Source organism: Neoarius graeffei, chromosome 2 (genome assembly GCF_027579695.1).
Source record: "Neoarius graeffei isolate fNeoGra1 chromosome 2, fNeoGra1.pri, whole genome shotgun sequence".
Taxonomy (NCBI): Eukaryota; Metazoa; Chordata; class Actinopteri; order Siluriformes; family Ariidae; genus Neoarius; species Neoarius graeffei.
The window spans coordinates 126,055,086-126,071,924 of record NC_083570.1 but is presented as its reverse complement, the minus strand read 5'-3'; the positions used below and the strand labels follow the sequence as shown (position 1 = coordinate 126,071,924).

Sequence of the window (16,839 nt, the reverse complement as noted above, 5' to 3'; positions counted from 1 at the left end):
ATTTGATTGTATCTTTTCCACTGAGCTCTATATAAAACCTGGAGAGCTCAGAGCCTATTCCCCGCTGTAGAGACGAGTGAAGCCGTCTGGCCGCCATATTACCACTCCCATCGCGTGTCTTTGGCTTGTGTGTTAAACCGTGGTATCTCATCAAATTTGCCCCAAGAAAAGTATCTCCTGACTCCGCCCCCTTTCATTACCTCCTCTTATTTTCTCAACTTGACCCCCATTCCTTACATTTCTTTATCGCACTCCGCTTCACTGTTATTGGTTTCCTTTTCCAGTTCAGTCTCTGATTTTTTTTTTCCCCATGGCTTTCTTGCGACTAGAGCTGTGGCTACAATTATCAACAGTCCATAATTATCGACACCTTTTCAGATTTACCAATTTAAAAAAAAATTAAAAAAAAAATAAAACTTACAAAGCTGAATTTCAGTTACAGCAGTTATTATTGGTTAATTAATAAACCGGAAGACCCCCTCCTCGCCCTTTGATCTTGTCGTCTGATGAGACAGCTCGTTACCTGAGACGGAGTTTCTTTTAGCACTATCAGCAGTTTGAGGAAAACCCGGACGTTATCATCGCAGGTAAGCATGGTGCAAAGATCATGGACATGTTTTTACTGATCAAATTCACCGATATTTCATGATCTCCTCATCAAAACCTACTTTGTTTCTTACTCCTTTCATTTACAGGCTCCATTTTGGATCTAAACGCGCGTTTGAGAAGTCACGTGAGGTGTCGATAATGGTGATCACTTTCACCGGTGTCCACCATTATCGACACCCTGTGGGATTAAGGGACATTTACGACTGTTATGGATCGATCTCTGTGTGTAACATTGTTGAAGTAGATGAAGTGCTTTAAAAAAATAAAAGTGCTGTGATTTATATATTTTTTTTTCTGATTCATAACAGAATGGAAAGTTTATAGAGTATTTGGAATCCGATTGCAATAAATAGAGTTAGACCAGAATTAAATTCCTAACATAAAAAAAAAACATGCTTGAAATATTCAGCTTTTTCTAATTAATTCAGATTTTTTTTTCAGTTTGTTGTAAATATCTGCCACATATTACAATATCAGTAGACATATGTTTTGTTAACTTCATACCAAATACAGCTTTTTTTTTTTATAAATAATCTGAATGTCGATAATAACAGAACGGTGTCACATGATCTGACACGCTAAATAATCAGGGGTTGATAATTGTAGCCGCCGCTCTATAATTATTTTTATGGAAATTATTTCAGTTCCTGCCGCTTTCTCTTTCATACATTTCTTCTTCCTTTTTTATATTTTATAGACAGACATTGGCTTTGATCTAGTCAGGAACATTTGCATCGATAATCTGACACAGTCACAGTGTTCATCCCAGATATCAATGTCAGATTTTCAACAAAAACAGACAAGATGAGTTTTTTCCTCTTCCTATAGGGGGTCCACGCAAACGGCGCTGTGCACACACGTGTAAAAATGATCACACGCTAGCCATCAATACTCACAGGTGAAATGTCCGTCCACAACCTTTGACCTGATGATTTGTACAGTTCACTGCTGCACATGTAGGCATTTTTCTTCTCATTTTTCTCACCGACTACATAAATAACTCGTCCAATTTTGTGGAGCTTCCAGTCGTCTAAATGACCGTTCCGCTCCGTGATGGGAGTGGTAAGATGGCGGCCAGCTGGCTTCACCCTGACGAGCCCATGAGCGCTCCAGATTTTATATAGAGCTCAGTGATGTTTTCTATAATCTAATCCTGTAGATAATAACAGCAGAGAGGTTTAGAATACCAGAGCGTCAGTGTCACGGTCATGTTGTTGGGTTTGATCTTACCCTGTATCTGTGATGAAGCTCTTTTCTCTTCTGTCTCCTGCCTTCTGTAAAACACTGGCAACAAAAATAGTAGCTGTTAAAGACAACAACTTTAATCCCTTTAATACTGGAGTCTCAGATTTAGTCCCAATTTTACTGCAATAAATGGAGCAAGTGAATAATTATTTAGAGAACACAGAACTAAATACAAAGACATTTGGGTTTGAGATCCAAAGATGAATGAGATAAGAGATCAGAATTTCAGCTGGTTCAGTTCTTTTTGCTTATATTACCATTTCTGGCTTTAGCATTCAAAACATTAGCCATAAGGCATTTTCACCTGAATAAATGTTTACACTATTTCCTCTAAAGCATTTACTGAAAGCATTGTAGCATCACTAAAGACCAAGGAACTATAATAAACATCAAAACAGCTGCTAATGACAGTGGAGCACATCCATTACTGTGACTTTAACTCTGAGAATTATGGGATGTTACCTGTGTCCAGGTGACGGGTTTCCAGTTTTAAACTTCCAGGGAACACCCATAGACCAATCGCTCTTCATGGAGACACAGCTGGGTTCTGGTGAGTCTGATCTCTTCATCTGGACTTCACTGTACAGCATTATAGACACGCCATTAAATAAACCATTTACACTTTTTGAATGATTTGTTATTTTGACTTAATTTGCCCAACAGTGAACAGTGGAATGAGTCTTTATTGTTTATTTAAGTGATTTTGTTCACCATTACTCTGACTTTTATTGTCACATCCAGATGAATTTACTTCCTGATGATGTACGTGACACTGTGAAACACTGAACTGCACAGTTATTGATATTAATTACTCTAAAATGTTTACTGAAAGTACTGTAGCAGGATTATGGCCTAATTAAAGTAGAACAAACTGAAAAATATCAAAATTCTGCTAATGATCTGAACTGGATAAAGGAATGTGTAACACGGCCTTTCACTCTGCAGTGACTTTAACTCTGAGAATTATGGGATGTTACCTGTGTCCAGGTGACGGGTTTCCAGTTTTAAACTTCCAGGGAACACCCATAGACCGATCGCTCTTCATGGAGACACAGCTGGGTTCTGGTGAGTCTGATCTCTTCATCTGGACTTTACTGTACAGCATTATAGAGTGGACATGAGACAGTTTTTCTTACGCAGAATTCCGACACAAAATACTGGCGAGATGAATTTGTATCATATCGTATTTCACCATATTTCTGTTCAATATTCATTATGACCTCCACCTCTTCTTACACACTCGGCAGCAGCAGCAGAGGGAGTAGCATATGTGACGACACTAATTTGGGATTTTAATCATTTAAAAGCACAATTTGCCATCAAACAATCTTTCTACATTAAAGGGGACCGGTACAGCATTAAAACATGATCGATATCGATAGTACAAGCCCAAATTATAATAACACACAAGTGCAGCCACCTGATTAGCCATCATAAGTAGCTTTAAGCGCTTAAAGGTCCAAAACACGTCAAGTTTTATTGCACATGGGCAACCAATATGGTGTCAAGTCGCTGATGGCCAGGTAGCGGAAGTTAAGTGCAGGCGATGTAAACATACTTGTGAGCCTGGATTTAGTCAGATGAAAAAGAGTTATCTTCAAGTCAGTATGGACAGCGGTATGGACGAGCCTATTTATTTATTTATTGCACGTGTTAATGCAGATATAGACATGCAGTGTGCCACAATAGTGTATATGGTCTAAATATAGGCTTGTGACAGCTCGAAGCTGAGTGAGAGTTTATAGCAGGTGAAGCGTGGAGCACCGCACAATTCAGTTTGTCTCTTTATTTACAGAAGATAGATGGGTTTTTAATTTGCTTGAAAAATAAAAATCACGTGGGATTATTTACTAACACATTTTACACTCATCTGGAGCTCTGCTTTTAGGCACTGCCAAAATATATACATTCTCTTTGAACGTCTGTACTATTCCAGCTCATCGGCTTGCACGGCCTGAACCCCTTTTCCGTAGACGGTGTTGGAATATTGTTGGCACAGCATCGAGTTTGAGTCGAACGTGACCTGCGTAGCCCAAGAGCTCGGCCTGGAGATTCCTTTCAAAGCAATCGGACTCAAAATGGTCCTCACAAACAGAATTTCTGCCAAAGGAGAGTTTCTAAAGTGTGACCTGTTCCCAAGTTGTGTAGCCACTGTTTAGCAAGTCGTTTACGTCGCTCGGTTGTCAGCAATGTAACACAGAAAAAACACTTTCCCGTATTATCACGGTGATTATTTTTGCAACCTCAGGTTTTGCACCCTGCTATTTTTCAACAAGGTTTTGTTCATCCGGCGACATCGCGGTGTCAGGAGCAGCGAGCCAATCAAGATACAGGAAACCTATCGATGATTCTACGGCATGTTGACCTCTGACACCGCCCACAAAATGGAAATATGGTTGCACCCTTAAGTGAGCGTGAATAAAAAAAGAATTTTAAAGCACTGATTTATGCAACACAGTGTGACAATACAGCGCAGTCAAAACGCATTCGTGCAAAATATGTAATATTTCTCTCCTCTGTTTATTTTTCACCGTGGGTTCCCTCTGTAAAGGAAATTTACTTTCAAATAATCTTTCTCCATCTCATCAGTCTGGTCCTATGAAGCCTGTTTTGGGATACGACTCGTATCGTGGCTTTAGTGCATCGTCTCATACCTACTCTTTACTGTTTAACTGCTTTATTATTTCATAAGAACATCATTTTACTGACAGTGAACAGAATCTGAATGTTTAAAGTGGTGACTGAGAACTTTTCATTCGGAGGATAAATTTGTGTTCAGTTATTCTTTTCATATCTACTCACTCCATATTTCAGATATTCAGAGCAGTTCACCAAAACCCCTATGGAGAGAAATCCGAGGACCGTGACGTCGCCCGGGATGACGCAGCCGGGGCCCCACCCTGGAGCCAGGCCCGGGGTTGGGGCTCGTATGCAAGCGCTTGGTGGCCGGGCCTTTGCCCATGGGGCCCGGCCGGGCTCAGCCCGAAGAGCTGACGTGGGCCCGACCTCCTGTGGGTTCACCACCCACAGAGGTAGCAGTAGGGGACTGGTGCAATGTGGATTGGGTGGCAGTCGAAGGCAGGGGCCTCGACGACCTGATCCCCGGACACAGCGGCTGGCTGTTGGGACATGGAATGTCACTTCGCTGGGGGGGAAAGAGCCTGAGCTTGTGCGGGAGGTTGAGAGGTACCGGCTAGAGGTAGTCGGGCTCACCTCCACGCACAGCTTGGGCTCTGGAACCCAGCTCCTCGAGAGGGGCTGGACTCTCCACTTCTCTGGAGTCGCCCGTGGTGAGCGGCGGCGGGCTGGTGTGGGCTTGCTTATAGCTCCCCAGCTCAGCCGCCATGTGTTGGAGTTTACCCCAGTGAACGAGAGGGTCGCCTCGCTGCGCCTTCGGATTGGGGAGAGGGCTCTTGCTGTTGTTTGTGCCTATGGCCCAAATAGCAGTATAGAGTATCCGGCCTTCTTGGAGTCCCTGGGAGAGGTACTGAGGAGTGCTCAGACTGGGGACTCCATTGTGTTACTGGGGGACTTCAATGCTCACGTGGGAGATGACAGTGACACCTGGAGGGGCGTGGTTGGGAGGAACGGCCTCCCCGATCTGAACCCGAGTGGTGTTTTGTTATTGGACTTCTGTGCTAGTCACGGTTTGTCCATAACGAACACCATGTTCGAGCATAGGGGTGTCCATAAGTGCACGTGGCACCAGGACACCTTAGGTCGGAGGTCGATGATCGACTTTGTAGTCGTTTCATCTGATCTCCGGCCCTATGTCTTGGACACTCGGGTGAAGAGAGGGGCTGAGCTGTCAACTGATCACCACCTGGTGGTGAGTTGGATCCGCTGGCGGAGGAGGAAGCTGGACAGACCTGGCAGGCCCAAACGTATGGTGAGGGTCTGCTGGGAACGTCTGGCCGAGCACTCTGTCGGGGAGATCTTCAACTCCCACCTCCGGGAGAGCTTTTCCCAGCTTCCGAGGGAGGCGGGGGACATTGAGTCTGAGTGGACCATGTTCTCTACCTCCATTGTGGACGCAGCTGTTCAGAGCTGTGGCCGCAAGGTCTCCGGTGCCTGTCGTGGCGGCAATCCCCGAACCCGGTGGTGGACACCAGAAGTAAGGGATGCCGTCAAGCTGAAGAAGGAGTCCTATCAGGCCATGTTAACCTCCAGGACTCCCGAGGCAGCTGACGGGTATCGGCAGGCCAGGCGTGCTGCAGCTCGGGCAGTTGCGGAGGCAAAAACTCGGAACTGGGAGGAGTTCGGGGAGGCCATGGAGAAGGACTATCGGTCGGCCTCGAAGAAATTCTGGCAAACCGTCCGGCGCCTCAGGAGGGGGAAGCAGTACTCTGCCAACACTGTTTACAGTGCGGGTGGGGAGCTGTTGACCTCGACTGGGGACATTGTCGGGCGGTGGAAGGAATACTTTGAGGATCTCCTCAATCCCACCGTCATGTCTTCCACTGAGGAGACTGAGGCTGATGACTCAGAGGTGGACTCGTCCATTACCCAAGCCGAAGTCACTGAGGTGGTTTGCAAGCTCCTCGGTGGCAAGGCACCGGGGGTGGATGAGATCCGCCCTGAGTATCTCAAGTCTCTGGATGTTGTGGGGCTGTCTTGGTTGACACGCCTCTGCAACATCGCGTGGCGGTCAGGGACAGTGCCTCTGGAGTGGCAGACTGGGGTGGTGGTCCCTCTTTTTAAGAAAGGGGACCGGAGAGTGTGCCCCAATTATAGGGGAATCACACTTCTCAGCCTCCCAGGGAAGGTTTACTCCAGGGTACTGGAGAGGAGAATTCGACCAATAGTCGAACCTCGGATCCAGGAGGAACAATGCGGTTTTCGTCCTGGTCGCGGAACACTGGACCAGCTCTATACCCTTCATAGGGTGCTCGAGGGTTCATGGGAGTTTGCCCAACCAGTCCACATGTGCTTTGTGGATCTGGAGAAGGCATTCGACCGTGTCCCCCGTAGTATTCTGTGGGGGGTGCTTCGGGAGTATGGGGTTCGGGGCTCTTTGCTAAGGGCTGTCCGGTCCCTGTACGAACGGAGCAGGAGTCTGGTTCGCATTGCCGGCAGTAAGTCAGACCTGTTCCCAGTGCATGTTGGACTCCGGCAGGGCTGCCCTTTGTCACCGGTTCTGTTCATAATTTTTATGGACAGAATTTCTAGGCGCAGCCAGGGGCCAGAAGGAATCCTGTTTGGGAACCACAGGATTTCATCTCTGCTTTTTGCGGATGATGTTGTCCTGTTGGCTTCTTCAAACCAGGACCTTCAGCATGCACTGGGGCGGTTTGCAGTCGAGTGTGAAGCGGCTGGGATGAGAATCAGCACCTCCAAGTCCGAGGCCATGGTTCTCGACCGGAAAAGGGTGGCTTGCCCTCTCCAGGTTGGTGGAGAAGTTCTGCCTCAAGTGGAGGAGTTTAAGTATCTCGGGATCTTGTTCACGAGTGAGGGAAGGATGGAGCGTGAGATCGACAGGCGGATCGGTGCAGCCTCCGCAGTGATGCGGTCGCTTTACCGGTCCGTTGTGGTGAAGAAGGAGCTGAGCCAAAAGGCGAAGCTCTCAATTTACCGGTCGATCTACGTTCCGACTCTCACCTATGGTCATGAGCTTTGGGTAATGACCGAAAGGACAAGATCGCGGATACAAGCGGCCGAAATGAGTTTCCTTCGCAGGGTGGCTGGGCGCTCCCTTAGAGATAGGGTGAGAAGCACAGTCACTCGGGAGGAGCTCGGAGTAGAGCCGCTGCTGCTCCACATCGAGAGGAATCAGCTGAGGTGGCTCGGGCATCTTTTTCGGATGCCTCCTGGACGCCTCCCTGGGGAGGTGTTCCAGGCATGTCCCCCCGGGAGGAGGCCCCGGGGAAGACCCAGGACACGCTGGAGGGACTATGTCTCTCGGCTGGCCTGGGAACGCCTCGGTGTTCTTCCCGAGGAGCTGGCCGAGGTGTCTGGGGAAAGGGAAGTTTGGGCTTCCCTGCTTAGACTGCTGCCTCCGCGACCCGGTCCCGGATAAAGCGGAAGAAGACGAGGCATGTTATTTCCCAGCTGGGAGGTCCGTATCATGAAATACTGTGACCAAGGTCTTAAAAGTACTGAGCGAGGCCCTCTGGGCAGAGGTCAGTATTCAGGGCCGAGGTCACGGTATTTCACCACACGGACCGACCTTAAGCTGGTAAATAATATATTTATTTTTTTCTGTACCAAATTCTAACAGAAAACGAGAGCGCCCGAAAGGGGAAACCGTGCCGAGGCGAGCCGCCATTTTGAATCCTCATTCACGGCTGTAATGCAAATGGCTTCCTCCTCAGTATACAAGTGCACTTCCATGGCAGGAGAAAAAAAAAAAAAACTACATTTTGCCGCCTATGTAGTCCCCCATTTATACAAATAGGAGTCATTCAGGATTCAGCCATGTTTTTGTTCGGCGTTAGCAAGTTAGAGGTTTTTAGCTTTCTCCTGAAATGTTTTCTTTTATTTCTTCTTCCTCAGGGGAGTAAAACTCGCTTTCACTGTGAACACTGTCGTTATCGCTATCCATGCTGTAAAATTAATGCTATTCTCCTGAGAAATGCTGCCAAAAATTAAGATTTTTGATAATCTTATAAATAAATCATAAAAAAAGAGAAATGTTGACAAAAAAAATGCTACTATGTTTTTTGTTGTTGTGAACGAGCGAGTCGCCAGAGGTCTGTAACCGGGGTCCGTACCGTAGGATACATACCCGCTCGCCAGCCAATCAGAGCGCAGGATTTGGACCGCGAAAAAAATAAGAACAGTTAATGACTAAAATATTAGAACATGGCAGTTTACCGTTTTTTTGAGGGTGGGGTCACATTATCTGTGTCCAGATCCCGGCTCTCCATTTTTGAATATTAGTGTATGGACACACAGCTCATGGACTCACTGCTGATTCCTGAAGACGCGGATCTCTTCTGCTGGAAGGAATTTCACTCCTAGAAAAGACAAAAACAAACATGCAGTTACAGACGTCCCAAGTCTCCCACAAGTTCCAGGAGTTTCCCACATATTGATAGCGGCTCCCTGATGCCCGCAAATTACATACAATCTCACGGAATCTAGAGCAAGCGAGCAAGCTTCATCCCGAACCTATCGATCAGTCGGTCAGTGCACAGAGCATGAAGAAGAGCAGCAGCTGCTCCAGCCATTTTCTGGAACCCAGGAAATTCATACATGGTACAAATCATTGTTTTGTTTTTAAACTGATTTGGTGTTCGACTTTCACAGTTATAATAAAGCAGCGTCTCTTTGTAATTATCACCTTTGTAAGCGCACTTGCTAGGCACAAGGCTAAATAATGGCAATAAATGACTTTTACCTTACAGTGCTGGAGCGGCAGGAGCAGGTGTCGCGCAACAGGCAGGAGTTTGTGAGGATTCACCTCCAAAACTAAGTCACTCATAAAAATACAACCTTTTCTGGTTCAAACAGAAACAATAAAGGCCCAATCCCAATTCTAATTTCTACCCCTACCTCTCCGCCTTCCCCTTGGCCCTTCCCCTTGAAACTGAGCTACAAGGGATAGGGCTTGAAATTCAACCCTTACGTATTGGGATAGCCCTTCAACGATCGCATATGTCATCGCGTACCTCCGTCAGCGTTTACATTAGCAAAACGCGACCAAATGCATCATTGGCTGCGACCAGCCGCTACAGTCAGAGCCAGAACAGAAATCTCTGCTGGCAGGGTGTGATTTGTTAACTACACCACTGAATGGGATATCTTTGGCGCTTCGTGCACCACATCCGACAGAATGAGGTGTCAGAACACTCATGTAAACAATAAAAGCGAGAATAACAGAACAAAACGTACGCAGTAAAGCAACCGAAAACAATACTCACTCCCAAAGCTTTTTAGCAGCAGCTTGGATTTCAGAAATCGCTGCTCATTCTCAGCTCGAAAGCGAATCAAGCAGCGTGTTTCCTCTGGATAGCAACTTAAAACACGTAAATGATGGAGAAAATACATTTATGACAATCTTTCGCCGCGGGAACCGCCATCTTTCTGAAATCCGCATGAAATCTCGCTGAAATCCACATGGCATTGTGGGAAATCACTCAAACCCCTTCGTTCGGAGTCAGCTCCAGGAAAATCTCCGTTTGGAGGGGTACAGAAGCCCTACCCCTACCCCTCCGCGTTAACTGGGATTGGGATACCCCTACCCCTTCACGTGAACGCGCAAAATGGAGGGGAAGGGCTAAGGGGTTGGTCCAAGGGGTGAAATGGGATTCGGCCTTAGACCACGTACACCCTTTCTATTTTGTGCTATAATGTTAAGTGGTGTGTGCGCGCGTGTGTGAGCACGTAATTACAGTTATTTTTTATTTATTTTTTTCCTAAAATCATTGCATCTCTGCAACCATAAAAGATTTTTTCCAAAACTCCAGAACCTATGATCTTCTTGCGGTGTCCCTTTACAGAGAGCTGATTTTAAGGTGAACTGAACCTGTTTGAAATTTGAAGGTAAAGTCCCTACAGTAATCACGGAATTGGCGAGAAGGAAAAGGGCATGGCGAGATTAATTTATAAATCACTCTGTGATAAACTTCCCTGTGTATTTCTGAATCTTGTTGTTACCTTTTTGTCCACTGAAACACGTGTGATGTTATATTACATCTAAAAACATGATTTCAGTATCAAATGAATGGACACGCCGTCCAGTTCTCTCTCTCGACTCATCGTTTTTTTCTGTATTTATAGGATGTGAAAGAGATTCTCCCACAACATGAGCAAAATTTACGCTGTTCAATTACTGCTGTATCTTCAGGTACTATTAACACATCGTATCCATCTTCCGTCAAATACGTGATTTTCCGATGTGAAAATCAGCACTCTCCAGTCACAAGACAAAGCAATTCTACAGAGATGCGAGAGCATTCTACGTCAGAAGGTTTCAAAAAATAAAGGAAAAATTCCCAGTGAGAGATCAAATCTTGATGAATCTGTCAGTGGTCAATCCTGAGAACCATGATGATGTGAAACCAGAGCAGATTTTGACTTTGGCAGAGAGATTCCCAAATGTAATGAAGGCCAATGCCAGAGAACAAGTCCATTTAGAAGTCCTGGATTATGTCTCATCTAACCTGGAAGCACTGGTGCCAAATTATAAGAATTTCCCAGTTGATGAGTTCTGGGGGAAGCTGTCCAAAGTCACATCTGTGAGCTCAGGGCAGGTGAGGGTCAGGGAGCTCTGTCAGCTGATGAAGCTGCTGTTGGTGCTGCCAAATTCTAACTGTGATGTGGAAAGGGCTTTCAGCATGGCGCGTCACATCAAGACCGAATTTAGGAGTCAGACGTCTCACCAAACACTTGTGAATCTGACGTCTCGTAAGATTAACGAGTTTATTGACACAGTGTTACGAGGCGGAGGTGTCTGGAAAACAGCTCATTTCTGCAAAGCAAGCAGCCTCGGAATACAATGAAAGCTTGCAGAAGGAACAGGGAGAGAACAGAGGAAAGGAAAGAGCCAGGGCAGGAATTTCACGAGGGCCACGGCCCTCGTGCCCTCTTAATTTGGCCTTGTGCCCTTGGAAAGAAATATCTGCCGTAAGGCCACAGTGGCCTTGATGCCCTGTGGTTTTGTAGTCTGCCTCGTGACTGCCAATAGGCTTTAACATCACCTGCGTCTACTGAGAAAAAAATACGTCTTTTGATGACATTCTGGATTCTTATTGGGCAACTCATCAGTGGTGGATCGGACTCGAGCCTGGCATGAACCGCTCCGACGCGCTATAGAGGGATAGTACTGACGTCACCCGAAACCGGAAGTAAACAGACCCTGCGCCATATTGGAAGACCAACAAACTCGTGATTAGGGGGAAATAACGGCAGCGGTATGTGAACCCACGAGAATAAAGTGGAGTGGCAAACGACTTAAACAAATCTGAGCTGTTTTATTTATGATTTATTGGCCCAACAGTAGACTTGAAAGAAACCTGTGAGAGACTTGGCAAAAAACTGTGGATATAATGGATAAGTCTGTGCATGATCTGCGGACACTTTGAGGTAAGCAAACGCAAGAAATTCAGATTTAAAACATGCTAAATTGGCCCCAAGTTGATAACTGTATGAGGAGCAAGCCTCCCAGACTTCTACAATTTATTAATAATAATAATAATAATAATAATAAAGGATGGTTTGGGGCTTGCTCTCCCTCCTATTATATAAATAAAGCATAGTTGTTGTGTAGGCATATATCATAAATACATATGTATAATTTGGATAAATTAACCTAAATTATGGATACCTGAATAGTAACAAAAAGTATTAATTTTTCAACTGAAAAGATATATTATTAAAAGATAAATATCAATAAGATTACCTTGGCCATAACTATGTGTAGGTTATTCTTAATAACAGCTGTAATATCACGAACCAAGCCACTAACAACATAATTGTAAGCCTGTAGCCCTTTGTAGGCCTTCAAGTCATCAGCAGTGTAGGCACTGGGTGTAAACAACAAATAGTTTACAATGTCTGGGTGGCAAACAGATGGCAGAATTGGTGTCAGGTCCTCCTTATGTTTCCATTCTCCCTTGCCGCGAGCCTTATCATATGGGTCAAACCCATCAATCACAGCCAGTTTCTCCACATACCGTGCCCTTTCTGCAGCTGGTAATGTACTCACATAACCAGAATTATCAGCCATCGTGTCACTTCACTCTCGCTCGTAGTTTGTTTTATATTGTGAGTATGTATGTATGTACTTGAGGTCTTCCAATATGGCGCCCTAACAAACTCTCACAGTACGGTGACGTCACGCGATACCCCTCTATAATGACACCAATCTATCACCAGCCAACCAGGAGACTTAATCATACACATCCCCCGCCCATTTGTGTCCGCGTCTGAGACGTTGAATTTTCACAGAAGGAGGGAAGAAGTTGACTGAGGTAAGACTGTGTGATAAATTAACGAACGAATAAGAGAGGAATTTCAACATATAGGGCTTAAGTTTGTTAGCGTTAAATAAGCATTGCTTGTACAGTAGCGTTATGTCGTTACAATGTTGACCCACTTTTAACATGCCGAGTACCGACTGTAGCCGCTAACATGCTAATTAGCTTGCTGTCAAAAGTGCAAAAACCTTAAATTGCTCTGTGTAAATTAGAAAATGGCGCAACTTCCTCTGGAGCCGTCAACGGACAAGCACAGACTTGTCTTGAGTTTTGAGCCGATCACAGCAGGGCAGCACTGTGGCCTGAGGTAAAACAGGATAGTTTTAGTTTGTTTAAATTACAGAAATGAGTAACCCAATGACTGTCTCATATACTCTTCATATACTCACACTGTTTAAGTAATGCAATAAAACTAATCTTTAAAAGTGGAATTTACTCAAACTGTTTGCACAGAATGAACTTTGGGGTTAACAGTGTAATAGTGTTGCAGTGTTCTGCAAATTTGCAATTTAATATTTCAGATCTTGAGACATGAAAGTCTCATCTCATTATCTCTAGCCGCTTTATCCTTCTACAGGGTCGCAGGCGAGCTGGATCCTATCCCAGCTGACTACGGGCGAAAGGCGGGGTACACCCTGGACAAGTCACCAGGTCATCACAGGGCTGACACATAGACACAGACAACCATTCACACTCACATTCACACCTACGGTCAATTTAGAGTCACCAGTCAACCTAACCTGCATGTCTTTGGACTGTGGGGGAAACCGGAGCACCCGGAGGAAACCCACACGGACACGGGGAGAACATGCAAACTCCACACAGAAAGGCCCTCGCCGGCCCCGGGGCTCGAACCCGGACCTTCTTGATGTGAGGCGACAGCGCTAACCACTACACCACCGTGCCGCCCAGACATGAAAGTGCTATTTTAAAAAAATAAAAGGTCAGAAATGTTTTCTTTGTCGTCTATTTAGTTCATTTTATTTCCTCAATAATTTTCCTTGATTGAGAAATCGGTCTGGGCTCTTATGGGTTAATCAGTAGCCTGCATGCTAGTATATGTTCCATTTACAGTCAAACATTTTGATGAACTCCAGGCTCAATTTTGTCATCTCATTATCTGTAGCTGCTTTATCCTTCTACAGGGTCGCAGGCAAGCTGGATCCTATCCCAGCTGACTACGGGCGAAAGGCGGGGTTCACCCTGGACAAGTCGCCAGGTCATCACAGGGCTGACACATAGACACAGACAACCATTCACACTCACATTCACACCTACGCTCAATTTAGAGTCACCAGTTAACCTAACCTGCATGTCTTTGGACTGTGGGGGAAACCGGAGCACCCGGAGGAAACCCACGCGGACACGAGGAGAACATGCAAACTCCACACAGAAAGGCCCTCGCCGGCCCCGGGGCTCGAACCCAGGACCTTCTTGCTGTGAGGCGACAGCGCTAACCACTACACCACCGTGCCGCCCCCAGCTCAATTTTGATGAATCAAAAATCTGCGTAGTAGTACAGTCTGAAGATGCTCTTGCACATTCGGTGTCAATTGAACAAAAATTACGGGAGGATAAAGGTTTAATAAGTTTTACAATTTTTGAAGTGAGTGATGGATTGATAAGTTTAGATGTGTTCAATATTTTCTTATCTTCAGACATAAGTGTCGGAGATGTTTCTTTACCTGCCTGATAGTTTCGACTGAGACTCCAATCTTCCTCAGAAGAGTCATTAGTCCTTAAATTAAATTCATTATAGACATGAACTTAAAATCATTGTTTTATTTTATGGCCTCGGTGCCCTCAAAAAATTGACAGCACAAAAGGCCACGTGGCCCCGCCCCTAAAATGACGCAATCCCAGGCCTGGAAAGAGCCCTTTAGGCCGACATGTACAATTACATTCATTGTCATTCAAGCTCTCTGAGTGTTTAATAGATGAGAAATGGAAGAGAGAAACTCGAATATAGAACACACAGCCGATAAACAGCAGCTTTACAGGGAAGAGGATTTCAGTTCCGCAGTTTTACTGCTGTTTTTACACGAGCTCAGTCAAACACAACCACATTTCTCTCCAACACAGCACTTACTTTTACTCAGCACTCCATGCTGGGGGACATTAATGTCCCCGTTTCCGCCTGCTGTTGCAGCTTTTTCTTTATTTTTCCAGCAGCAATAAAATGGCGCCGAGGCTGAAAGAGAAACACTTTCACTTCTGGAAAACAACAACTTCTTCTTCTGGGTTGAATAATGGCGGTTGGCAGCCAGCTTAAAGGTGCATTACCGCCACCTACTGGACTGGAGTTCGGAACAGAAGATTGGCAGGAAAATAAATCTCTCTCTCTCTCTCTCTCTCTCTCTCTCTCTCATTATCCAGGCATGAAAACGGGCCAGGGATGAAAAACATAGACATCCTATTACGTAGACGGAGCATCCAGTGTAAATTCTAAAAGCGCAGACGAGACGCGGGCCGCCGTGTTGGAGTGGTGATCCGCTGCACTCAGTGTAATGCGCTGGCAGCGCTGGCTCGCTTTTTTTTTTTGTCATACACAGCAACACACACACACACACACACACACACACACACACACACACACACACACACACACATCATTAACCTTATCATTTTAATGGCTAAATATCACATACACAGAGGTAAATTCCTGGGCAGCAAGCCATCATTCTGTGCCTTTCAGAATGAAATGAGCCAATATGTGTATTCTATACTGTGTTCCCCCAATTTGAAAGCTAATAGGACTATCAGTGCTTGCACTGAACTCTGTATATATTTTTAACTTGCCTGTAAATCTGTAACCCCCTGATAGCAATAGCAATTACAATTTTATTAATGTGCTTATTTGTAATTACTAGTAATGACATTGACAGATCTTTTTTCTCATCTCATCTCATTATCTGTAGCCGCTTTATCCTGTTCTACAGGGTCGCAGGCAAGCTGGAGCCTATCCCAGCTGACTATGGGCGAAAGGCGGGGTACACCCTGGACAAGTCGCCAGGTCATCACAGGGCTGACACATAGACACAGACAACCATTCACACTCACATTCACACCTACGCTCAATTTAGAGTCACCAGTTAACCTAACCTGCATGTCTTTGGACTGTGGGGGAAACCGGAGCACCCGGAGGAAACCCACGCGGACACGGGGAGAACATGCAAACTCCACACAGAAAGGCCCTTGCCGGCCCCGGGGCTCGAACCCAGGACCTTCTTGATGTGAGGCGACAGCGCTAACCACTACACCACCGTGCCGCCCTTTAATTATAATAATAATAAAAAAAAATTGTCATACATGTAGCTATGATAAAGGATAGCGGCGGGGTTATTATTCATAGTTGGCTTCACGTTAATAGAATATCCTGATATTAAGTGAACAGACGTCGGAGATTGTTGAAGTTGAGGAAACGGCAGAGGCGATTCTAGGGTCTGGTGGGGCCCCAAGCAGAAATCCCCCCCATCCCACCCCACCCCACACCACACAACAGAAATTCACTAGGACAAACTCTTTATTTTAATAAAACATCAACAAATTCTAAGCAATATAGTTTTTTTTATTTCACAAGTTACAAATTGTGAAGTTACGAACACATGCAGTTCAATAAATCAACAACAAATTGTGAACAGTAATGTTTTTTTATTTCACACGCTACAAAAAGTGAAGTTACAAAAAGTTACAAATAGATGTCAGCATTTTCATAAATGTTTCATAAAAACAACAATTTGTGAGCAGCGTTTTCTATATTTCTTAAGTTACTGTAAGTTTCTGTTCATTTTAACAGACAGTGCAAGGTAATTGCCAATTATATTAAAACAAACAAACAAAACAAAAAACTTTAAAGGCTTTTAGCCTTTGTGTATGGGCATGCATGGCACACCGTGCGGTCTGTTGGAGAGCCAACTGAAGTTAACTAACTTTGCTGTCAAATTAAACCAGGCAGTGACTGTAGTACAGTCATTAAAATCAACAAAAGAAAAGTATGGCCATGCTAACGCGAGTGAAACTAGACTAGCACCATTCTATAGCACTACATCATTCATTATTATTTCCA

At 45.1% G+C, this 16,839-nt stretch overlaps 3 protein-coding genes across 4 annotated transcripts in view; all 3 read right to left on the bottom strand.

The window, feature by feature from the left end:
• LOC132882264 (NLR family CARD domain-containing protein 3-like) overlaps window positions 1–15,002 on the bottom strand; it is a 54,411-nt gene extending 39,409 nt beyond the window's left edge. The window contains exons 1-5 of the mRNA XM_060915550.1: window positions 14,863–15,002; window positions 8,668–8,810; window positions 2,832–2,948; window positions 2,317–2,433; window positions 1,840–1,893 (exon numbers count right to left, since the gene is read on the bottom strand). Coding sequence (XP_060771533.1) covers window positions 1,840–1,893; window positions 2,317–2,433; window positions 2,832–2,948; window positions 8,668–8,720 — 341 coding nt within the window. The 5' untranslated portion in view covers window positions 8,721–8,810; window positions 14,863–15,002. The remainder of the gene's footprint in view (window positions 1–1,839; window positions 1,894–2,316; window positions 2,434–2,831; window positions 2,949–8,667; window positions 8,811–14,862) is intronic.
• Window positions 1–16,839, bottom strand: part of LOC132882261 (NACHT, LRR and PYD domains-containing protein 12-like) — a 292,932-nt gene that overhangs the window by 131,476 nt on the left and 144,617 nt on the right. The window lies entirely within an intron of this gene.
• LOC132882266 (uncharacterized) overlaps window positions 1–16,839 on the bottom strand; it is a 247,947-nt gene that overhangs the window by 221,215 nt on the left and 9,893 nt on the right. The gene's annotated exons all lie outside the window — the stretch shown is intronic.